General features: G+C 33.1%; 2 protein-coding genes across 2 annotated transcripts in view; both read right to left on the minus strand.

Moving 5' to 3' along the window:
* Window positions 1-17,367, minus strand: part of LOC113404816 (rho GTPase-activating protein 23) — a 319,300-nt gene extending 301,933 nt beyond the window's left edge. The window contains exon 1 of the mRNA XM_064215552.1: window positions 16,958-17,367. The gene's annotated coding sequence lies outside the window, so the exon portion shown is untranslated. The remainder of the gene's footprint in view (window positions 1-16,957) is intronic.
* A 1,616-nt stretch (window positions 17,368-18,983) lies between these two features.
* Window positions 18,984-26,127, minus strand: part of LOC113404789 (protein scarlet) — a 34,312-nt gene continuing 27,168 nt past the window's right edge. The window contains exons 8-14 of the mRNA XM_026645814.2: window positions 24,349-24,544; window positions 23,746-23,880; window positions 22,644-22,871; window positions 21,924-22,059; window positions 20,821-20,926; window positions 20,602-20,702; window positions 18,984-19,211 (exon numbers count right to left, since the gene is read on the minus strand). Coding sequence (XP_026501599.1) covers window positions 19,039-19,211; window positions 20,602-20,702; window positions 20,821-20,926; window positions 21,924-22,059; window positions 22,644-22,871; window positions 23,746-23,880; window positions 24,349-24,544 — 1,075 coding nt within the window. The 3' untranslated portion in view covers window positions 18,984-19,038. The remainder of the gene's footprint in view (window positions 19,212-20,601; window positions 20,703-20,820; window positions 20,927-21,923; window positions 22,060-22,643; window positions 22,872-23,745; window positions 23,881-24,348; window positions 24,545-26,127) is intronic.

The raw sequence follows: 26,127 nt of genomic DNA on the forward strand, positions 1-26,127 counted from the left end.
TAACATCAAATTAGACACATTTATTTAAGTGCGAGTAATCTTTATTGATCTCTTTATCAGTATCGCGTCACGATTAAGTATATTTTGGTTATTTATTTTTTTATTCAACATTTTATAAAAAGGCAACAACACTTAGCTGTAAATTTGGAGTATTTTTCGCATTTTATAACAACCAGGTCAAAAAGTATTCGTTGATTTACGTGCAGTTTTTTTTAATTAAACCTTATGTAATTAACGAACTTATGACATATAATCGGTGGAAATAAATAGGTAGGTACTTAGTTTATTGCGGATTATTTTTAGTATAATTAACATTGAATCAGTGGCAATAACATACTTAATTTAATAATAAGAAACTACTTATTTGGTGGTAGGGCTTTGTGCAAGCCCGTCTTAAAAGATACCAAAAACTCATATTATATTTTAACGCCAATAAACAATACTGAGTATTGTTCTTTTCAGATTTGAAAGGTGAGAGAGCCAGTGTATCCATCAGGCACAAAGAACATAACGTCTAGTTTACATGAATGACGGCGCTTTGGTGATTTAAGGAATGCTTAAAATTTCTTAAGGCGCTAATGTCTACGGGCAGTAGTGAACACTTACCATCAGATAGCCCATATAGACTCTACGCAAATGACCACACAAAAAAAAAAGATATATAAACATTTTCAATTGTAATTTTCACATAGGAAAATTTGCAATAAATTATACAAGGAATTTTCTTATCTGTTCACTTTATTCGGTAGCAATGAATAGTTTGTTTATAATTTTACAATATGTCTTACTTCGCGCTACATTGCTATATTTGGAGGAATATGAGTACTGATAAGCGATTTGAACACTGATAACAAAACAATGGAACTATGGCGCTAGTTCAGCGCTTGGTAAATATATAACTTACATGTTATTTTAATAATGTAGACTAAATCATTTCCTATTCGGAATCTATTATGTATAAGTAAAATCTAGTTAATTTTATATGTGATATATTGGGAACGAAATCTCAAAAACACACAACCAAGCTTGAGTACGTCACACATATGTACATATACGTATCCACATGCACGTAAACAAACACGCACACACATACGGACGCGCGCGCGCCTTCACGCACGCACGTATAATTATCATTTGTTTCTCTCAATTCGGAAAAAGTTTATCCACCAGCGAAAGATTATCGACAAAACGCTTTTTCAATATTACAATCCTTGATTAACATATAATTGTTCAATGTCCCATATCAGATTTGACGGTCAAAATTTGAATAGTTATGATAGACGTTCGAAATTTGAGTTTACTATACATATTCAAGTATGCCTTAATACTTCTACATAATTATGTGAATGGGTATCAATAGAACATCAGGTCTGACCCCGATATTTTAATTATAGAATATTAAGCGTTTGTTGAGATTTTAAAGTCTATTATTAAGAGTTGTTAAAAACGTATATGCTATTAGACTATAATATTTAGGCAATTATATGAACAGTTATATGAAGGTCGAAACGTGCTTCTGTACAACAGAAAATCTTCAAGAACACAACCATTCAAATGAGACGAATAATAAATTGGTATCACGAACGGATTGTACAATGATCAAATGTTGCAAGTAAATCTGATCTTATACCAATAATTGTAAGGGTTATTTCATTTTGTTCAAATATTGTTGCCGATTGTGCGAGAAATACTGTAAGGAACTGACTTCCGACCGCAGCGCTCCCCACGGAAATATTATCCAGTTAAACATAAACTTCCTAAATGGATATCATATGTTATTTGCATTGAGTTAACAATTTAGAACTTTAAGACTTTAACCTTTATATATAATAAATTTAGTTACTTTGACGGAGTAAAAATGAAGTATGTTTTAAACAACAACGCATGGAATAACTAGACTAGCATAATAAACTAGAGGGTCTGTATGTTTAAACACGCCGATCGCAGAAACAGTCCTATGAGCAGTTCGATTTAGAGTAATGTTTTTTGCGATGGATAGTCAGTATATTGAGAAAGGTATAATCTTCTTATATCATCACGCTACGACCTTAATCAGCGGAGCGACCCTTATCGTCATCGTACATAATGAGATTGATTTCGTTATGTATTTCTCGGGTACCTGAAAGAGTTGGTAGTCTGTAGATATAATCCAGATTTCACACATACACAATACTAGTATGGTATAATACTCAAGAAAGTATAATTTTACTTACCCGCTTCGAGGAAATATTCATTATTAAAAACAAACTAAAATATGCGTATGCAAAACACGGAGCATATTCACTCAAGATGGTAAAGAATGTTATTGTTCCATCATTAACGGAAAAGGTTTTCACTTTCACCGCATATATTAAAATAAACCTTTCTTGGATATATGACCACCGTGGACACGTAATTGACCATCCACTTAAAGCATAGCGCTATACTAAGCTAAAGTTTGATCAATTCATTTACATTGATGTTACTTTGCACTTTTCTTTTTTAATGACAATATAAATAAACGGCATATATGCGCGATAAACGCTTTGACATCGCTTCCATGGACAATAGATGGACAGTTACCTTAACTCGTATGGCGTAAAGGTCACACGGCTCTGGTCAGTGGGTACGAACTTCCATTTCTCCCCATTTACGGCTAGCTGTCGCCACACCTTTTTATCACAAATGCCATATTTTAAACGCCATTTGTTTGAGAAACAATACTGCACCCACGGATAAATTTAAACTTATTAACGTAGTACTTTCATTTCCAGGTCTTGCTATATATTTAAGATTTGCAAGATCGAGGGAGAAACTCTTAAGACGGCCAATCTAGACGTCAATAGCACTTAATTGATCAGCTTGTATCGTTGTGAAATTAGCCATGTATCGTGTTGGCATCATTGAAAGGCAGGATAAGTGAAATAACTTTCAATTGGGCCCAGTTGAATGCATTTCCTTTGGCCCCATTGCAAACCAATGACTGTGAAACAGGGTCTCCACTTTTGCAAAATTAACAACCTTTAAAAATATTGTTGTAGAATTTTAATAATTTTATTTAATATCAAGATTTTTAATTGCAGTCTATTCCATTCATAACATATTTTGTTAAAGAGGAAGATCTCCTTCAAGAGAACTTTTGACAACCCTATTCAATATGTCCATACGGTTACTGATATTATAAACGCGAATGCGTACGACTATATCTGAATCAAAATACCGAATGAATCTTATTTATATCAAGCAACGTTAATGACGCATTATTATAAAATTAATTCGGCAGCTAGGTATCTGTGCAGGCCTGACTCAACAAAATTAACCAGTTACCGCCCACACAATAGATATTCCGGCGCCACACAACAATGCTCATTGTTGTTGTTTTCCCTTAAAAGCTTAAGCCATAGAATCAGAAACGAGTTTAAGTCCTTCGGCAGTATGTCTCAATGGTCCTGTCATCATATTGTGCCTTACGGACCGATTGATCAATCACCGTCAGGACACCATAACTTCATCCTTGGTCGTAAAGTTGCTCAGGATCTTTCATACTTCAACAATAAAATCTCTTATCAAGATCTTTGTTAGCTTTGTATTACGAATGCTTTATGGCTGAAGAAATTTATCCAAAGCCAGTAAAAATATTGTATTATGATTCGAATAATACAGAAGTCAAAGGACACCTTACGCGGACATCGAACCCGTTCGATGAAATAAGCTATTCCAGGAGCGGAGAGCAACAATTTACGTTCCTTCGCAATAGCTGCTTGTGAGGCAATCTTACCCATAATAAAACTAGTAGCAACTACCAGCACAAAACAAACGAACACGGAATAAAACCCTTTGCTGTCACATAAGATCAACATCAAAACAAAATGAATGTTTTATTCTACTAAATTATTATAAACAAATAATAATAATATCGAAAATTTTATTATATTTAAAATTATACTTGTAAATTATTTCATAACGTTTTGAGTCACGTATTCGATCAGTCCGACAAATATTCGACGATACTAAAGAAGCAATTTCAATATGAATAATTTTTAAAATGTTCATTGACTAAAAAAATATAAATCTATAAAAAGTAATGAGGCGCCTTTAAACGGGCCACGGACGCGGTAGGTCGCTACTGAATACAGAATAGCCCGAAAAACTGGTATCGATAAAGTGAAAAGTAGCCGCTATGGTGAACACATTGCTTGATATCTTGTACGCCTATTTAAGGCTGTTTTTGACGCAACGATTTTAAAAGAATCCGAGTAATAAAATCTACTATTGCGAATTACGAAAAAGTAACGGATATTACAAAGTAGTGGGAATTATTACAAGCCGAGATTTCCATGAAACGACGAAATTGAGCAAGACTTAAGTAAATCATTTCTGCTAATTTCAGAGAACAAGGCGACTATTGTTGCATCAACTTTGTTTTGAGGTAACCATACATTAAAACACTTCATTAAGATACATACCGCATACAATGCTTGCTAGACATAAATACTAATACAACATAAAAATACAAATCAAATATATACATAAAAATATACCGATTGACCGATCGCCATGAAAGTTGCCATATATGTACCTTTCACGGCGTAGGTTCATATATAACACTTTATTGTAACTCGCCACTAGATGGTTCTGCACATCAACTTCTATACCGGTCAAGCCATCGCCATGACTATTGAAATTGATAAATGCACACGGGAGAAAATCTGTGTATAGTTTGACTAGTAATATATGTATGTATATACGTACAGTAAAAATAACAACACAAAATAATACAATCCTTTTATTATATATAGGTATATACTTTTTATATACTATATTAAAGTAAAACTTGATACAAACTTCGTGTCCAAAAACCCGGTGCATGTAAAACCACGAATCCTTGAAATCGATCCGACCACATCGTTCGCTTGTAACAGCCTACATAAATGATACGTATTATTTTCGTCTTGACATATCGTAGGCAATTCGGTCAAGTAATTCAGTTTTATAATGTAACTCGAAACCTTTCAATTAAAACATTGATCAGAGAAAAGAAATCAAAGTCCAACTTTATTTGTCATCTCTCTCTTTCTCTCACATGTATAAAAAACCGTCTGTTCGATAAAACCTAAATATATCGAAGCAATAACATTATCCATTAAATATATTAACATCCAATAATAATCCACAATATATTAAGTACTTATATGATAAAATTGATATCTGAGGAAAAATAACAGCTATTTACATACTAAGCTTTCTCCGTAGCATAAGATAATATTTAAACTCGTTATAACAGTACGTAATAATTATCGCTGGCATAACCGTTTTTACTAGCCTTGGAAATTAATTTCAATCATTAATGCAATATATCATATTTGTGTTTACATAAACTCGAGATGGCCCAGTGATTAGAACACGTGACTCTTAACCGAAGATGCGAGTTCAATCCCGGGCAAGTACTTTGATTTGTCGAGTTTAATCGATTTAGTTGTCAAAATTTCTATTTTTAATTGATCTCATGCTTAGTGATGGTAAATATCGAGGTTACCAGCCTCTTAGCAGTGTGATGGAATAAGGTCCAAATCTTCTCCTCAAAGTTTTAGCCCACCAGTGGGACATTAAGACTTTTATTCTTCACATTTCTCCATTTTTCTTTTATTATGAAATAATATATGTATTATACTAGCTACTCGTTCCGACTTCACACAGGTATTATAATTATACAACATTTAGATTGAAGGACAAACATAAAAATAATTCTTTTTTTTTCGGATAAGAAGGTTTATATTGTCGATTTTTCTCTGGCATACAGATAAACATTCCCCTTGAATAACACAAACGATTCTGTTTATCGATGAAAACCACATTATTGCACAATCCGTTGCATAATTTAAAAGATCTAAGCATAGAGACGGCGGAAAGCGACTTAGCTTTATGCTATGTTAAGATATTGCCATTTGCCATAAAATAACAATAACAATACTACACCAATTTAACCTATATCTTAAAATTTAGATTTAAAATCGTGAATAAATTTAAATCAACATATCACCTGTACTAAAATTAGAAGATTAAGTACTAATAGTTCCCATTTCATCTAACAATTAAGGCTTTAAATTTCGCTTGGAATTGATTCGACAATAGTTTAAGGGACGAACTTACGACTTTCACATTGCAGACCGTTAACCGTTGAGCTATCGAGGCCCCATTCAAATCTCTCTCGCTTTTCTTTTCTCAACAAACATCTCGGTAATTTCCATTCCAATATATGGAAAGCTTGCATGTTGCGGTCAGGATCGAGTTATCTATCCACATAATCTGTTTTGATTTCGAAGCGATAGCTGCCGCGTGGGCGTATTCCAATGCATAGTGAATTTGAAACCGAAAGTAAAACCTTTTTGTCGGATTTTATTTATTTTGTTAGCCTTAGAAATATCATTAAACCAAGATCATTTTAATTGTTTTACATATTATCAAAATCAAAGTATTCTTTATTCAAATACTTATTTAAATCGTCACGTTACAGTTGAATAAAATATAAAGCTACACACCGGTTCTCAGTAGAAACTCAATAGTTACTGTTTTCCACCATTTCAAATACAGAGTATGTCAATAAAGTACATTTAAATTGTTAAAAATATATTTACTTACAAATTGTATGGATTTTTGTAAATATTCTAAAATACCAAAAGGAATTCAAAATATTTATAAAATTTGTACATTGTACTAGGTTTCCATGAGATTAGATCCAGACAGCAGACAAAAACTTAATGGTGTACATATACCTACGATCTTAAATTCTTCGTCGATACATACATAAACGTCCAACAATCAAGTCATCGACCCCGTAATATTTAAAATACCCTCTCGTTTGAATAAAAAAACTAAATTGTATTGATGGAGCTATTCACGCCGACCAGAATCCACTCACGATCGTCGTAGTGATATCATCGGACGCCCTTGTGATATCAGTAATATAAATTGAAGAACAGATTAAGTGATATCATTCATATCACTCTCGATAGGCAACTGTTTAACAATAATGGAAAAATATTTCTTTACCGGCACAGGATACACGGGTCTACGCATTTGGACCGTATCCAGAGATCATTGCAGAAGAACTAGGGGTCAATTCTAATAATTTATAAAGGTTACGATATGTTCCCGATGCCATTCCGATCCAACTTCGACCGAACCGCAATTGGATCGTTGTGTTAGTAGAATATAAAAACGGTTAAAAGTCGACGGTTCTCGATTGCGTTTCGATAGCCTTAGTGACAATTTGGTAGTACAATTTGGAAATCAAGAGCCTATTTGTTGTTTTTAATAAGACACTAATAACTTTAAATATTTATTAATTAAAACGATTTACGAACTATGTGTGTATTTAAAAAATGAAATCTAATTTTTATAATAACATAATGAGTTAATAAGTACAAGTTAAGGTGAGTATCGAGCAATAAAATCTAAACAACACGATGTTGTTATTACTTTTGGAAGTACGTAGTTATAATAAATGTTATTGAGCAACATATGATGAGGCGAGTGGCCGAAGCTGATCGGAATCGAGTGACCTACATATTTGACACATTAATTGGTATACTTTTACAGAGAACAACCAAATAGGTCAATAGCGAGGTTAATTAACGTAATTTAAATCAGTTTTATACACATATAGCACGATATTAAAAACTTCGGAAAATAAAATCTTTTTTATTGGTTGAGAGCTTATAGCTGTTTTATATTATTCAATGATTTTGAGTTACAAGTACGTAAAGATTAAAAATAATTATTATTATATTCCGTTTAAATACATTTATACAACCATTATAATAAAACTCAACAACATTCTTTCGTTCCGAAATACCAGCGTATTCTAAGTTCGAAAAACGAATACGGTCGTCAATCTGACACTCTGTGCATGCTTTATCTAACCGCAGTCGAAGGTAATACGAGTCGAATGATAACATTCCACGTCATTGACAATACCTACGACACGAAATGTTGCAACTAACTAGAAATAATAATAAACAGTTAAGACTTTATTATTGATGATTATGAGGATGAATAATTTTTGTTATACAATATTGAAATTAATGAAGTGACCCGAATAAATGAAGAAAACCTATTTTTTTAAATTAGGTGAGTCTTTGGTGTAAGTAAATTTCTTAATTACTGGACAGTTTCTTAAATATTTAGTACGTATAGAAGTCCATTATTTCGATAAGGTGATAAGTATATCATATTTTTATTAAAAAAAAAACTTTATGCTTGGGAGTACTCAAAAACAAAATGTTTTAAAATAATGTCCTTGTAAGCAATGATACGAAGGAATGACTAGATGTATTTTTACGATCATTACAATATTGTATTGCTTAATTTTTTGCTACAATAGAAGTCACGCTTCCGTATGATACATATAATACAAAATAACATATTAGTACAACTGTTAAGTTTTTATTAAATTTATTACAGTGTGGTGAGCAAATATTAATACAATTACACATATTAAGTACACGGCGCAACCGAACATGTATTATCTGAGACCAAAGGTATTACCAACAAGGAATTACGATAACCCAGAGCGGAACTATCGGCCACATACCTAAAACATCCATAGTTTAATAACTTAGGAAAATACTCATTGCAATACATACCTAAATGTTCAGATGAGAAATATATCATGCATTCGAGACGTATATATCAAATCAAGGTCATACACATATATAGAATATATCGGCCTACATCTCGTACCAGATATTATGATAAATGATTATTTAAATTCAATACAACTAAAATTATTTATCTTACAAAAGCATAACCATTTTTGTTTTATAGATAAAACTTGCTATTGCCTTACTTATAGTCCAACAATATAAATACTTTGGTCAACATACTTAATATAAGATTATTGAAAAGTAAACTACCAAACTCGTTTCGTTTTAAAACGAGCCAACGTTCGATATATCATGTACCGTTAATCAGTTTTAAGATGGCGATGACGTCAATAAATTGCATTATATGCCCCATTTATCGCGAATCTCGGTTGATTTTTGACCCCTCTTTCTGGACGCTCAATAGCAATAGATACTGATCTCAAGTTGTAACTTGCAGCATGTTTTATATATTGATCGGTTATGTCAATATGGACAAGACGACCTTAATTTCTTTTACCAGTATTCATGAACACGCACGTCTTGTTTCGTCAAGATGGAAAAATGGTTCTAAAGATTATTTTCAACTGCGAATGAGTAAAGCAATTTGGGCGAATCTTTGATCTTTTAGATTCTTGAAAGACAAATGGCTAACTTATAAGATTACATATTCCGAGGTTTCTAACCCAAGATCAGGCAAATAATTATTGTTGGATTTCTCTGAGGTTTGCAAGTGGGCGGTATTTACACCACATGCCTCGGAAAGCACTGAAAACCATTGGTTCTGCGCCTGAATTCGTACCGATCATGTCATCAGATAATGGGAGTGAATAGTCTATTTCCGCCTACACTCGTGTACTTTGATAACTCCTTTGTGGTTGGCTTTTAAATCACCTTTGAAAATGGCTGCACGGCCTGAATCGATCAGAGGATATAAATAAATTATTCATAATTGTAAAGATACCTAATTCTATTTAATGACATAATAACTTGATACGATTGTAGGATCATTTTAATAAAAAATTAAGAAATTTAGTTTGTTTTTTTGTATATCATTAATTATAGTGCTATCTTAATGTTACAGATCGTATACTAATTTAAATAATAATGCGTGTATGTTTTCCGCATTAAGAAATAATTGAAGTAATTGCTCCATAAATTTGAAAACTGTCATCGGTAATTACTGGCAAATATTATAAATTGCCTCGTTGACACGAACTCGGTCTTTGCGGAGGCTTGTGAGCCTAATAGTGTGTCATAGTTAACGGGAAAACATTTACTTGGCTAGCCTTTTATAGGAACTTGTCGCGTCACACGACACTCCTTAATGATCATCTTGTTAAGCATCTTACTTACTGCGGTTACACAAACCAGACTTTCGTAGCTCGGTCTAATTTAAATAACCATAGCAAGGAAGCAGTTGAAATAGACCACGTTGATTGATGTAAAATACCGCTCACCAATTACCTCACTAACGCAATCCCCGATAAAAACTTCCTTATTTGTCAATTATTAGCAGGATATATGGAATGTTTTTATTATGACTGTAGTTAATACAAAAACAATAACATTAGGTATTTCGCCTTATTCGGATAAGCTTTTTTTATAATTATTTCATTCTTATTTTAAAATGATGCCAATAAATGTTAAGCGCAAAAATAATTGCTCCTAAGCAAAAACTCGATAAACTGTGGAAGTTCATGGAATCGGGTGTGAATCACACTGAATATCATAATGAATCGTTTGACTCGACGATATCGTTTTACTGGATTCGTTTACCGAAGCCACCGCAAAAAGGCTTCAACTAGATCCGTAGCGAAAGTGGTTCAATCAGCAAATAGGTATCAAATTCAGGACCATCGGGCTTCTTTCCAGAATTTCGTTGAAACATTATACAAAATCAATACTATTACAATGTGTTCAGATATACTAAAAAAAAATTAGCTTATGAAATGATTGCATTAAGAATTCTGGCATCGTTTAGGTTTAATAAAGGCTTGTTATGTTAAATTTTACTAGAGCATTGCACCGCAGCAGTGCAATGGAGGGTAATTAAAGGTCGGTGACCCTTGCAATTCTCATATATGGAGCTAGAGATTTAAATTTTGCTTAATGCTGCCCACATTTCGTTATTGTAGTTTGTGTTATACATATTTAGATATCATAAATCGTATTAAGAGCTTTGTTTTTTATGTTCGATACATGTATAGACGCTTTACTTTCAAATGACACGAAATGTACACAATGGGAGCTTTTGACAAATGTCATAGACAAAACTAGTTTACAGGTGTATAAAACCTTTGGTGCAAAGCCAGTAAATGGTTCATTTACATATTATTTCACCATGAAATAACACAAAGGAACGATTAAAAGGCCATACGAATTAAACACAATTCTCGCTCACAAACGACGACTAGTTTAAATGAAATGACTGGCAAGGAAATATCTGTGACCCGAAAATTTCAAAAATCGAAAACATTGTAATTGTATTTTCGTTTTGAGTTCAGAAAACGTGTAGAAAAATAAGAGTGAGAAACATCCAGTGATGTGTCATTATAATTAATTGTGATTGGAACGTATGGTTGTACCTAATGAAATAGCCAAGCACTATTCATTAATTGATAGAAAAATTGAATGAGTGGCTCAAAGGAGCTTGTTAAAGACTTGTATTGAGAGTTACGAATTAAAAAAAAAAACAAAAAATATAGTTACAAGAACGACGGTTCCATCGTAGTTGTTAAGTATCACAATATTCGAGTTCCATATTATAATACAAATCTATATTTGGTGCAGATCGTTAATATGCAAACGTATTAGAGATTAGCTTATTATTATCGAGGTTTGTTTATATTACGTGTCTTTCGTGCGGCAACCATAAAGTTTGAGTTCCCTTTTCTCCATCTACGACTTTTTTTGATGAAATGATAATCGTGATTTTAAAAGCCTACATTCCATACGCAATCCTTCGAAGAGCCACACGATGTTGAACGCATCGGCATTCAAGTGTCAGGCCGGGTATTGTCCAAAACGAGTCTGCCCTGTTCCCGGCTCGCTTTTTGTTCAGATGCATGAGACTTCGTGGCGCGTCTTAACGAGCATCAAACCAGTTCCACATTTCTCAGCGTCACGCCAAATCTGGTAGTAAATACTTCAACGAGCAGTTTATTCTCACGAGTTCGTAGGAAATCCGCGCTAGTAAACTCCAAGGTATACCAGTGTTTTGCAAATAGCTTAATGATATTACTGAATAATTGAGTTCTCGCCGAGCCTCATCATATAATTATATACTTTCTCCTCCTCTTGTAATATGACCACAGTAATTGGTTCCGACAAGAGACTGCTAAGTTGTAAACGACAATTATTCACATTATAATACCAGAGATGGTGAACAAAAAAGAGAACTTTCCTTTCACCTTCTTGGAACGTAACCCGCTAATTACAGAGTTCATCGGTCTCGAGTTACAGCAACCTGATTTAGGAGGACCCGCGATACCTACGATTCTATCGCTCGCACGTGTATATTTAATGCGAATTATTTTTATTAGTCGGTTCTCGATATCACGTTAGTATTGTTATTTAGTACAATTAACATATGTGCTAATGTTCGATAATTTGTTACTGTATTGTCTCATGTGAATAATGTAACCTTATTGTTAAAATAATTTTGCTATTTTTTAGTATGTCCCGTTGAAGTAAATCAATTCATCATAGCATATCTATTTTAGACGCCGTTCGTATATTATTCTTAAGTGAAATAAGCGGTATTTTATCACATTACAGACGACTCAATATTTCAACTTCAAGTCGCTAATAGGTGCTTTTGCTAATGGCTGCCTAATACGACCGATAATAGAGATTTATATGCGGTGAATAACCATAAAACACTTATCCCGGTTCGACTAGTTAAAACGGAAACCCAGGCAGAGGCTTAATTAACCGCATCCTTACATGTCGTGCTTACTGTCTGCTAGAAGCGCTTGTTTAGGCAAACCGACTTTGTTTACTGTCACATCTACTTCATATTTATTTTAATTAATTCGTTGATCTTTACCGTGGGAATGCATGCTGCATGTTGCATGTTTATATATCGATTTAACAAATCGACTGCATCGCTGCAATCGGCTGCATTCTTTACCCTTGTAAGAGAGTTGTATGTGTATTAGCTACCTTTAAAGAATAATTAAGTGATTTCATAATAAAAAACTAAAACAATGAATACACAGACATATAGAGAGAAGGAATTCAAAAACATTCAAATTCTTTAGTGATCGCGATTAAATGATTTCCTAAACCAAGAAATCAGTGAGTCGTGATTAATTTATTACATAGTCAATCCAGTTATTTCGCAACATCTGCTTAGCTGCACCTTTATTAAGGTTTATGTTTTCAAAGTCCTAACAAGGCATAGCCAGTTCACCTCGGTAGGCCAGAGCCTAGATAGCGTACCGGCGACCTTTGTCAATCATGCCAGACAAGATAGCGTGATTAATACCCAACGACTTTAATAGATTGCTGAGTCAATATTTATCTAGATCTTAGTAGGAAATTGCCTAGCAACATTTTGTTTGTAGAAATTAATTATACGCTTTCCCGATCTAGATTTTATCGTTGATAATATTTTGAAATTTTACATAGAAGCCATGGTTTGGTTGTTGGGTGGTTTGAAATGCTTAACACTAAATTATTGAAATCGTAATTCATGTTATAACGAAATCGACAGTGATCGATTGGAAGAGTTCAGGCTGAATTCTGTCAAGATTCTGCATGCTTACTAAGATTTAGTGTCCGAGATAAACCAGAGTATACTCTTGTTATGATGTTTCGAATATATTTATATATTTCTCCAGAATCCTTTTTTTTTTGTTTCTTTTTAGTATTCCATTGTAACTCAGGATTCGATATATTATTTTTTACCATTACTTTTATACGTAAGATGTTATTCGCATTGAATCCATATTTAGGGAAAGAATAATAAAAAAATATTACGTCATTGGCCACAATGTATGGCATATCAATGAGCAAATAGATACTTACCAATAGGGTTGCCCAAAGTAGAGTTATTTTCATAATTACGTATTTCATGTAATATTATACAAACAATATCGACAAAATAATCGAATATGTATATAGACTTACAGTTAACATAAAATGTTGTTAGTTACCAGACATTAAAAATTTACTACAGTCACGACGCTTAATTTAAACAATGTTAGAAAAGACTTATTTAAAATCCTCTTTCATTTGAAGTTAAATGTTTCATTTGAACTTTCTTACGTCCTTGTTTATAAAAACTACGTATAATTCACATCAAATTCACTTCAAACCATACGAATAAATCACAAATACTCGTAAACAATGAATGGGTGCATTTAGTTCAATTAATTTAATAATATAACGCTTTTAATTGTCCATAATATTTGATAAAATATCTATTCAAAAATAGTGACAACCCTATTGTCGCCACCCAACTAGCAATCTAAAGTGGTTTTTATATTCCTTCGATAGCGCCAATGGAAAACGCATGTTTCAATGCCGCAAAATCTGATAGGATTTGTATTAGTACCACTTTCTAGAAAGTGCGCTTAAAGCTGGCTAACTAGCTCTTACATTATTTAATTGATTATGTAAAAAAAATATTACGTAATAAGTTCCAATTAAGCCGAAATTTGAAAAGGTTACATTTTTAATTAGCTCAACTACTACGACCTAATTCATAAAAAAACGATTAGACCTCCATTTTCGTCGAGTATTTATCGCAATTAGACTTGCTTAATGGATTTTGATGACGTTTCAAAGAAGTTTGGGTATATTAATCATTATCCGAACATAAGTAGGTATACACATCTAAAAGAAAATCATGGAGTTTTGACGTTTTCTATCCGAAACAGATAAAGTAAGGAACTTTCAGGCACCATACTCAAACATTAAAATAAGTATTTATTACGTACTGAATCTAAACATTTACATTATGTAACTACATCCGAGCGAAGCCGGTCGCTGGAGAGATATTTAAATAAGTAGGTATATAGTAAATAATTCTAATAATTATAGAACGTACCGAGGTCATTTTTGAATTGAATTGGTTATGTAGAAATTACGAACCACATAACAACTACCTTAAGTTTAAATCGATTTGCCAATGAAATATTATTTTTGCACATTAAATTAACTATTATTATATTTAAATAATAATATCTACATTGTAATTTAATTTTTCACTACATATTATCTGTGCAGCTTATCCGTATTGTAGTATACATAAGATATTTTAAAACAAGACTATTAATAAAAAATCCTATGTCCTCCAAGAATTCTACAACAAACCGACCTTTCAACATTCGACCGTGTTTAAGAATAAAACCATAAGTCCAATCACTAACATTCGCGTTTATATTATTTCATGGCAGTTATTCAACTGCTTAAAATGCATTTTAATTTGGTGAAGATGTCGTAACGAGATAACATTTTTCCATTCTTTATCCCATATGTGCAATGATTCATACAGCGCACTTTCGAAACCTCATTGTTTTCTGGCGCTTGCGCATGTTCGAAACCTCATTCATGATGCATGAATATGTCTGAGATCTTATGTTTCTGACTAAATAACTCTAAATTGGAATCATTATTTAAATCTCATCTCATTATCCATGACTCAGTTGTTACTCGTCGTCGTCTCTTCAATGTGCGTAAATATTTTTTTTTATTTGACATATTGAATGTCTAGTAAAATTTTTGATCACGTTACGTTTACAATTTACGTTACATAAAATAATATTATTTTAAATATGTAACCGTTTATTTTTAATTTTTACATAATTTCAAATATCGAATAGTCAAAAAAATATAACACGAATATTACGTAATAAAAGAACAGACGAAACAAGCCTTAATGTTTACATTCGAAACTTAAATATATAAAGACCACAAACCAGCTCCGTGGCAAATAGACCGAGGAACTGTTACAAGGACCGATATTTACATGCGAATATCGAGTTAGCATTCGAATTACTGCTTACCTCAGGGAATACGCAGGTAAAACGTTGCACTTAGTGTTTATTTATAGAAACGCAATCTTACCATTTGGCAGGATGTTTGACGCAACGCGCAAAACGTTGTTGGCTATTGCTGTTTTGTACGCAAAACAGCTCTACTCTGTACATATTTTATATCTGACTAATATAATAAATACGAAAGTTTGGATAAATGAACGGCTGAAAGATTTTGAATGAAATTGGTTATAGTCTGGAATGAAATATGGCTACTTCCCGGAGAAATGCACCTAACAGGCTCCCGCACTCTCTTACGTGGTATTTAAAGTTATTATGGCAAAGGTCCATTGTTTAATTTTATCCTTAGTAATATTGTTTATGCGAAAGAAGTTTGTTTCACTTTCACATCTGGCATCCTAACTACTCAACCAATCGTCATGAAATTTTAAAAAGAGATCCAGACACTTACGTTACCTAACATCTAAACTACCCCTCCCCCTAACCCCCAAAGGCACGTTTCATATAAAAATCCAAACATCGAATCAAATACGATCTGTTAGGAATAACTACGTTACCTTACTGTCATAAATTAGTTATGATAAGTCGAATTGCAGATTACTGGAAGGCGAATAATATGTTAATGCTAGTGATACGGACATATGAAAGACTTACGTTGATATAATTATTATGTACAAGTGATACCGCTACATGACGTAAGCGTTTGCACGTGGGCGGTGAACTCTGTAATTCGTTATTAGGCTTATAACTCGAGTCGTCATTAAGATATATTTGAGACAAAATCTAAATCAATATTTTATATTTACGTACAACGTAAAACTTACAAGCTTTTTATTTAAAAAGGGTACCGCAGTAACAGTAACCTGTAGGAAAGGTTGGTAGCAAGTGGGTTGTATAAAAAAGTATTTGGATAAGCATAGACGCGTCGTCGGAAAGCTCGTTTTAGTTTAGTCCCTTTTTACGTCCCGTGGAGAGGTTGCATTCCCGTCCGCCGCCGAGCGCACCTTCGATCGCGCTTGAAAGCCCACTAAACGCCAACCGTCAACGGAACTTGTATTACCTCTGAACTTTTTAAGTCGCTAACTGAATTCTTTTTTTTTAATATTCGTTTTCCTGTATTAGCCATCGATACGAATTATCTTGCTGCTTACATCATGCATTCTTGAAAACATGCAATACGCCAAGAAATCTGATTCAAAAAGTAAATGAGATTTTGCCGGTCAATAACATTTTAGATTCAAATTTCGAACATTTCATGAATTAAATAAGTAGAGCATTGATAAACACTATCAGTAGGGCACAGATTAAACAATTAAACATCTTACTAACCTGATGGCTCGGCGCAGTCGCTCAAAATCCAAGCTGCATTTTAACCTCAAAAATCACCTTAAGCACGGTCACATAAACGAAGGTCACGGTTATGTTATCTTGCATAATAGCACTCAACCTTTATACCAGTTACGGATAAAAACAATACACGACCGACGGTTACTGTTAATGCTGTTATCATAAACACACGAATGCACAGTTCGTTGCACGTTTATTTCTCAACAAGCGACACGAGTGTCCATTCGGGGCTACATCAGATAGCATATTTCAGAGTTGTCTATATAAAACAAGCACCAATAAAGACTCGATGTCATGAGTTGTATGTATTTTACGATAAAACATGACACAGCCGTGCACTGCACTTCGTCTGACACGACGAATATGGCGGATGAATTTGAACTACGCTTGCGCTGCTTTGCAAGCTTCACTGACAGGTAAAAACATTAGCGACAGTTACGCCATCTATGTAAATAGTTTCAAAGTTTTTCGAATTGAATGCTCAACACACAATTCTCTAGTTCAATTTTAAGGTTTTAGCAAACTCTCCGAGATGTCTCTATAAAATAAATTACAATATATTTTTTTATTTATATTTCTATACGTTTAATATAAGGAATGTTATGGATATGTCAATTCGGATCTGGATATGGATACGGATGTATGAATAATATTTAACCGGTTTGAAATACAAAACTATTTCGGTTTATCCGATTTTTACTGATAGTTTTGTTTTATCACATTATTAGGAAATTGTAAAATAAGTAATTAAAAGATTAGATAATTTGACTTTATGTGTAGGCTTTTATTTTGTATTAGGTGTAATCACAGAAAAAAAACTAATAGCTTTAAAATACAATCAGCGGGGTACTCTCTTTTCGTATAACACTATGCAAAAACATAATTATAATACAGTTTCGGTTACGGTAACGTAGCGCCGTAATACGCCTGTATAATATATAGAACGTTGTCGAACGATACATGTTTGAATTGATTTAGTTGATTAGGTTTATTATAATGTTTATGAGGCCGCATAAACATCTGAAGTCAATAGTATACCCAATTCCTCAAACTTATAGCAAAAGTTTCATGTTCGCACTTGTACTAGGTGAATCCACGGCTTTATAAAACTTTGCAAAATTTATAAAACTTTATAGCACCAAAACTGCACCTCATACTTTACCCCCTCGAGTAATGAATTTAAAAAAGTAGGCAATATCCTTTCTTGAGGCTTAAGCTTAATCAGTTCTAAATTTAATCCAAACCTGTTCTGTAGCTTAGTCGTGAAAGCGTAACAGAACAGAAAAAGTTACTTTTGGTTTTTTAATATTAGTAGTGTATCCACTACAAATCAAGCTCTCGGTGGTAAGTATAGATAGACTTTAAATACGGTAGGTAAATAAAGATCCTTAAAAAAATTAATCATCTTCTAATTAACTTGATTGGACATAAATACACAAACATCATTATAATTTAACGAAAAGTTAAATTATAATGTGTTTTATATTCCTTACTAATGAATTGTTTGATTCCCCCTACAAACTTCTAAACGATTGATAGTCTATAATTAAAAGAGCAATTAGTATAAAAGTAGGTATTTGGTCACGTTTTATTGTTATTTTTGTGGGCATTTTTTGTTAATAACTATAAAGTAAACACGGCCTTCGTTTTGAAACGAGACCAACTCTACATAAGTTTGATTTTGAAGCTTATGCCTTTTTATTTGTTAGCCGCACAGTTTCGAGCAAACTTCATTAAGTTTAAAAAAAAATGTGTGACACTACTTTTTTACATTTTGCATCGCTAGTGCATGCTCGCCGTGGCAAAGTGTAGAAGCAATGAGAGTAGTTTAAAAAAAAGAAGGTAATTTTGTTAAATATTATAATGATTATAATTAATCTTAATATTTCATATAAATATATATGTAATTCGGCACATTCATATACACATTTAAATGAGAACAACATATATTTCTTTTTATTCTTCAATATATTAATATTGAATAATATTTGAAAAATAAAATAATAACAACGTTAGAATATTTCATTTATACGAAACATGTTTTTCTACGTAGGTTTTAATATTTATTTTCTTCTAGTGCGATATTTCAGTGCGAGCAACGCGAGGAGGTGAAAGGCGAGGTACAGGACCACCAGGGCTACGACGTCGCTCCAGAACTGACTCAAGTGAAAGTCATACACCGTTAGCACTTCCTCGCCCGTGCTCAGGCAGGGACTATCACTGTCTTCTGCACAAGCTGAAAAAAATTAAAGTACATATTAATAAAATTAGTGAACATACTTGGAAGGATTCACTTTATTTAAAATTAAATATATTAGATTTACTAAATGTTATTTTTTTGAAAATGGTCCACGTAATAATCGCCCAATAGACGGTGTCATTGTAAATATTTAACGTGACAATAAAATTAGTTGTTAACATTTTAAAAACTTTCTGTGATATCTGGCCCTTGCTCGACCGACGATATCAGCGCGACAGACAATGGCTCTTGGAGTTCCCGAGGCAAAGAATAGGAAGAACTTCGCTTAACTCCTGGCTTATTTCAGCACTCCAGAAAACCCCAAAAACTCACCCTGAACCCACCCAGAATTGAACCCGGTGTCTTCTGTTATACAAGTCAACCATTGCCCTTTATTTATTGTTAAATAAGACTGTTAAAGCTTATAAATATTTTTTAACCATTGATTTTCAAATAACAAGCCATATTGTATGACAAAAAAAGTAAAAACATGACACATATGGTGTTGATTTTAAATAATGATGTATATCCAAGTTAGTTTCTTGATCTTAACTTGAAAGTAAGTTTTTCTCAATGGTTTTTTTTTTAATCGATGGTGATAATATATGTATATTGTATATGTTTGGGACACATTTCTTGTTGGGATTCCCCCACAAGCGGCAATACTACCTGAATTCTAAGAAATATTGACAGATGTAACACAAAAGGTTATTAGCTTTTGAATTCCGAGAGTTCCGAGAAACAATTATTCTTAAATAATAGATAATAACATTGACTTTACATTTTTTATACATAGATATTCTATTATTTTACAAAACAACAAAATATGTTCGCAACTTATATTGAAAAATAGGCCATAAAATCAAAGTAGGTAAGAATTTGGTGTTAGCTTTAAAATAAAGTTAGATAGCATTGAAAAAATCATAAACGGGTTAATGGCTCTTAAGTGATCACCATTTTTTAAAATTGTATCAGTATATCTTATTTAATTCAAAATAATATTATTGAATGCATTGTGATTAATAATAAAATAGTGTCTAAAGTCTACTCGGTACTAGTAGTCTCTGTAAAAATACTGAAGTGTAATCTATTGAGCTGTTCATGTTGCACAGCCTAGATAGGTATTAGTTCTCACAAACAAAGAAGAGTATTTCGGCGCAATTAAAGTTGGCCGATTTGAAGTCCCTTCAAGATGTTCACGCATGTAAAATGATTAACAATATCGATAGCCTTCTATTTACGTAAATGCTACGTAATTGCAAGTGGTCGCCTTCCTTCCCGTTTTTGTTCCTAAACTGATATTACCAGCCTAACGCTTGACTATTTAGACAGTTTTTTACTGACTCACTAACCTAGTCCGTATTGCAGATACTAAAAATTAACTTACTAATATTCTGAACTCCATCCCACTGTAATATACTCATTGCTTCGTTGGAGTACATCAGCCAAGACAAATGTCGAATCCAAGATATGTATTTCGGTATTGAGCTGCAATTTCAAAGTTATAATGAATATTTAAATAATGCCTAAAAATAATAATTCGAATGTTATGATTAATTTAATTACAAGATGTTTTGTAAGTAAATAAATCATTTCAAATGATTACCTTAGCTTGATGAATAGTCCTGAAGTAACCATTAGTGAGTAGTCGAAGGGCACGAGGTAAGCGATCGCCACCGGCATGGAGCCGAACGCACACGAGAAAAATGATCCTGGAATTAAATATGTGCATTAAATATTTTCATTTAGATCCCGTTAATGTAGTATAAGCAAGATAATTAAATGGTTTATTCGGATTAAATTATTTTCTAATATTTAGCTTCATATAAACACGTTTTTGTATCATTACCCTATAGAAACAAAACTATATCTACGTAATACGTACTTTACGTACTAGCAGGTACTGCTCGTATAATACCGGCATCACACAATCGTGCAACAGTATAGAGGTAGTTCGTGATGATTTAGGATGTTGGATCGTACCCTGAGAACCCCCTTGGATTTGGAGGCCCGCAAAGGTGGGCCTACCGTCAGGACGTCACTGTATGCGCAAGCAATCCCGTGAAGTCCCCCGAAAAGACGGAGTGAGTACCGCTGGTTTTTAGTAGATATTCCGGTGCCTTCAGCGCCGGCGAGCCCCACATACACATCTTGTGGGGGAAAAGGTTTAAGGCGTTTTTCCAGCGAAAAAAAAAAATATGTTGGATCGTATTGGTGCGAGATCGCTCCAATGGCGGTAAATCGTATCCAAATCAAAAGAGTAGGCCGACTCACACGAACACACCCTCCACGTATCAGTGTACACCTGTGCATACCTTGGTACAGCACAAAAACACCTATTACTTCAACGTCCTCCACAGTGAATCAGGTTGGATAGCACCTATGAGTGGAGAGTCAGTTTTGATCGATTGTGACTTGGGACAGATTGGAGTCATGTTGGAATATTGGACAGTTGGACGATAGTGTGTAGTTGGCATACTAGGTAGCGCAACACTATAGTCATATGAGATAAATGCTTATAAAAAATTAAATAGCTTTGCAATCCATACTGGACATTACCTAGTAATGATAAAATCTTGATTGTCAACTAAAGAATAATTATAGGCATTACTCAAAGATCATCATATGTTATATACACCAAGGTTGGCTATTTGTTTACATCTTGCATAGCATCTTGTTCTCAATACGTGAAAATTTGTCAATACTAACCACAGGCGATAGCTACGTTCAACACGAGGATGGAGAGGAAGATAGTGAAGCCGAATGCGTATAATGTTCCGCGAAGGCCGGCCACCCAGTACATTACCAGCGTGAACAGCGTCGGCTCCACCACCAGACCGGGGAACTGCAAAATTGGTACAATATATATAATTTCTAAAGTTATTAAGTAGGTTTTGCAAGCAATATGAATTTGCAAAATTATAATCGACTAATCAGCAGCATTTAAAGACCATGAAGCAATTTTTAATTTCCAAAATAAGTACAATGCCATGTTTAACAAATGGACAAATTTTGACTAAGCACGAGTTAATAGGTTTTTCAATACAATTATATCAGCCTGCATGCATTCACTTATTCTAATTTTATAGCTCTTTACAAATTAAGCAGAATAAAAGAATTAAAATTTTAGTTTTCTGTACGATACCCTAGACTTCCTGGACGCATAAATTATTTGGTAACCACTTTAGAGCATTACGTGGCGAGAATGCTGGCTCTGATTCGTAAATGTTACTATCAGAGCCAGTATTCTCGCCACGCAACACCCGAGTGTGGGGTACGACCCTGCCTTCCTCTGTTGTATGGAAAAATCTTCAACATTTTTAACATAGGATAGGTACATGTTATTGAATACTGTATTCCAGCGTGGAGTGCATCCTAGGCATAAAAACAAATGGAAAAATTAAATGAATGACTCGAAAATGTACTAACCAGAGCCAGCATTCTTGCCACGTAATATACTGGCGTGGAATATAATCCTGCTTTTAGCTCTCTATGCAGCATCGGGAACTCCTCAGGAAACATGTATAGCACTGAGTACATAGGAGCAAATGTGTTCTCCGCTATGATGATGAATAGAGCTCCCTGGACGTCTTGGATACCGGATTGTGTGAGGCGAGCAGTCCCGATGAAACAGAGACCTGCTGTCAGTGCTATGACCTATGGATTGAACTTCTACTTTAATGGTTTAGTATTAAAAAACAAATTTAAATCTTGTAAACAATCCAAAGCTGGTATCCATCTAGTTATTATAATGTAAAACGTAACATTTATTTCTATAAAAAAATAAAGTTTCCTATAATATCTTAAAAGTATACAGATTATATAATATAGTATACGACAAAATCGACGTCTCTACTAAGTTTTATTTGCATCAACTGATTCGTTTGTGTGTGTTAAGCAAAATACAAACGATCATATTTAAAATATTATAAAAGTTATAGTCATAAGACATTATAAATACATTTATTTGGTTAAATTACCACACTTAATTATAGTATTTTTGTGCGTCATAAAACAGTAATAATTATTTGGGTTCATAATAATTTATACCGATTTTGACGGTGAAGGAAAATATCGCGCGATAAAATTATGATTGTGTATCACTAGTGTATGACTTGGAGGTAGGGCTTGTCCGCCCCAGTGGGTAGGTTTCGCCAAACTTAGATATTCCGGCGAAAAACAGCAAAAATTTAGTACTATTGTGTACCGGCTCGTAAGAAGAATGAGCCAATTTAACCGAAAGGACAATGTCCCTTACATTACATTTTAGACTCCGAGGTTGGTAACGCTTGATCGTTGTAGGGAACAGCTAATATTTCGAACAGCTCTATGGGCGGAGGTGACCACTCACCATCAGATGGAATATTTAGCCGTTAGCCAATCCATAATATGAACAAAAAAATGTCAATAATCTCCAAACATTCTCCTGAAGAGGAAAGGAAACCCTTTACTCTACGGAAGATTTGTTAGTTTATTTTTTTTACGTTGTTCGACATTCAGTAAAGGAAATTATAGTATCATATTTACTTACCAATTTCTGTATTATTCGAAAGAACTGTACTTGAGGATCCCTTAGAATTATGAGCATATATCTATACACAAGCCAAGCTATTTTCGTGTGAAGACCGGGTGGTTGAAAGTTGCTGCATTTAAGTCGCTTTGATTCCTGATGATAACAATATAACATAAGTTGATGTATAATAGTAAAACATAATAAATCTTTGTTAATGTTAAGTAGTAGTCATAATAATAGTTTTGGGACATATTATGAACTTGTAAATTATTACTTTAAAGTAATTGTGGCTGTTCTAGTTTTTGTTTTGATCAACTGATCGTTATGATAATTGCTAAATGTTTTTTTACTATTATTATTTATTCTATCTCTGATTATATGTCTGTGGTTCATAATAATTTATTAATTTAATAATTAACGTTAGACAGGTAGGACAACAAATGACGGGTTCTGCTATTTTCTCTACAAAGACGCTTACCACCGTCTGTACGCTTAAATATTTAAAATTTCGCAACGGATTTTAATGAGGTTTTTATCGGTAAAAAAGTGATTCAAGAGAAAGGGTTATATTATGGTTTATAAAGGCATATTATAATAGAGAGCAGCCGAGATATTTCCTACCTCATCTTCGTTATCCATCAAATGAAATTCCAATTGTATTTCCATATCCAATTCCTTAGCGGCATCACTGACTGCGAATCTGTCGCATACACTCTTGATAGCTTGTCTCGATGCACCTTCAGAGCCAGGAGTCAAAGCCAAAACCTTAATGAAGAAGTCGGTTGGATTGTATGTCATAGGGCAATTGTAACCAAGGCTGTAAAAGAATACGAGTATGAAGAATATTTCAATAGTGATTACGTACATCGATGATATTTAATGTAATGTTTAACTCGATTCACTTTATCACACGTCGTTGGATTTTCATTATAATAATATTGCTATAAAAACTTTACATATTTTAATAGTTCGGAACTAAATAATGAAAAAAACATCTCATAATATAAATTGATTTATAAATGCACTTAAATGCATCGTTTCGTTTATCATAATTTATTCAAATTCAATGAATGTTTCAATAAAATATATCATTAATTTAATCCTATACAAAATAAACCATTATGTTTAAAACAGATAAAACATCCATTAAACATTACAAATGGGTTTTTAATAGTACGATAAAGTATTTTTATTAGTTTTCAAAAAGTAAAGTAAAAAGTAAATTATATTTGTGTTTATGTGATTTTAATAAAAAGAAATAAAAAACAATGAAACATACACAACAGGAAAGAAATGATAGAATATACTTAGTAGTTAGTGTATATTTGAAAAAGATATAAGACGCGGCTAAAATATTCTTCTCTTCTTTCATATATTAATAGAAAGTTTGTGTAATTTGTCAATTAAAGCAGGTCATAATAAACAAAATATTCTAAAATACATTCTTAGAATCGCGACTGTTAGTGACAGATGTCTTCCGAGCCGATTGCAGAAACGTTGTCGAATATCCTCCAAACTTTCCGCAAGAGGAGAGAATGCAATGTCACATTGACAAGCTGTAACATTTTACGTCACTTTAGTGAAAGGAAGTTCATTACAATTCAGCGTGGACAAGGTTTTACATAAAATTAATATATATTATATTATATTATTCAGTAAAAAATTGATCAAATATTCAATTTAGAATCGTTATTATCATATCAATGCGAGGCGACAAACGGACATAAAAAACACGAAAGCGAACTCTGATTTAATAATAAAATTTACGAAAATCGGAAGAAAAGAGAAAAAATATTACATAGTTTGATAAGAAAAAAATTCAATCGACACATTTAAGTCCTTGAACGTTGCCTGTTCCTATGAATCGGGAAGTCCTATTAAGGCCAACGATTACCTACATTATTTAGATCATGAGACAATTCTGTTTGATCGGACATGTGTTTGGCGCCATCGATTTATCTAAGAATAGGATAAAATTGTAAGATGCGATTAAAATTTGACGCTATGAGCTCATTGGATTTTAATTTCAAATAGATTTACTATGAAAGAAATTAGTATATTCTATTACCTATTCAAGTCCGTTAGATTTTGGTGTTGTTATTTTGACTACTAATTAATCTATTGTAAGGTCAATGATAATTATTTTTAGTACAGTTTTTACTTTTAAATCACCTGAATGATAATTTTGTTTCCGACTACATTGACTTAAATGCTCTCTCAACACAACATACAATATTCGGAATAAATAAAATAATACTAGTTATTAAACTATTGATACGCTACAACAATGTCGATTACGGTATTAAGGAATCTTTGTAAATTTTTAAGAATTACATGGTGATTGAGCTTTTGGTCTTTTGGATATGTTGTGTTCTGCTTTGAAGGGTGCGTGAGTCAGTG

This window comes from Vanessa tameamea, chromosome 8 (assembly GCF_037043105.1).
Source record: "Vanessa tameamea isolate UH-Manoa-2023 chromosome 8, ilVanTame1 primary haplotype, whole genome shotgun sequence".
NCBI lineage: Eukaryota > Metazoa > Arthropoda > Insecta > Lepidoptera > Nymphalidae > Vanessa > Vanessa tameamea.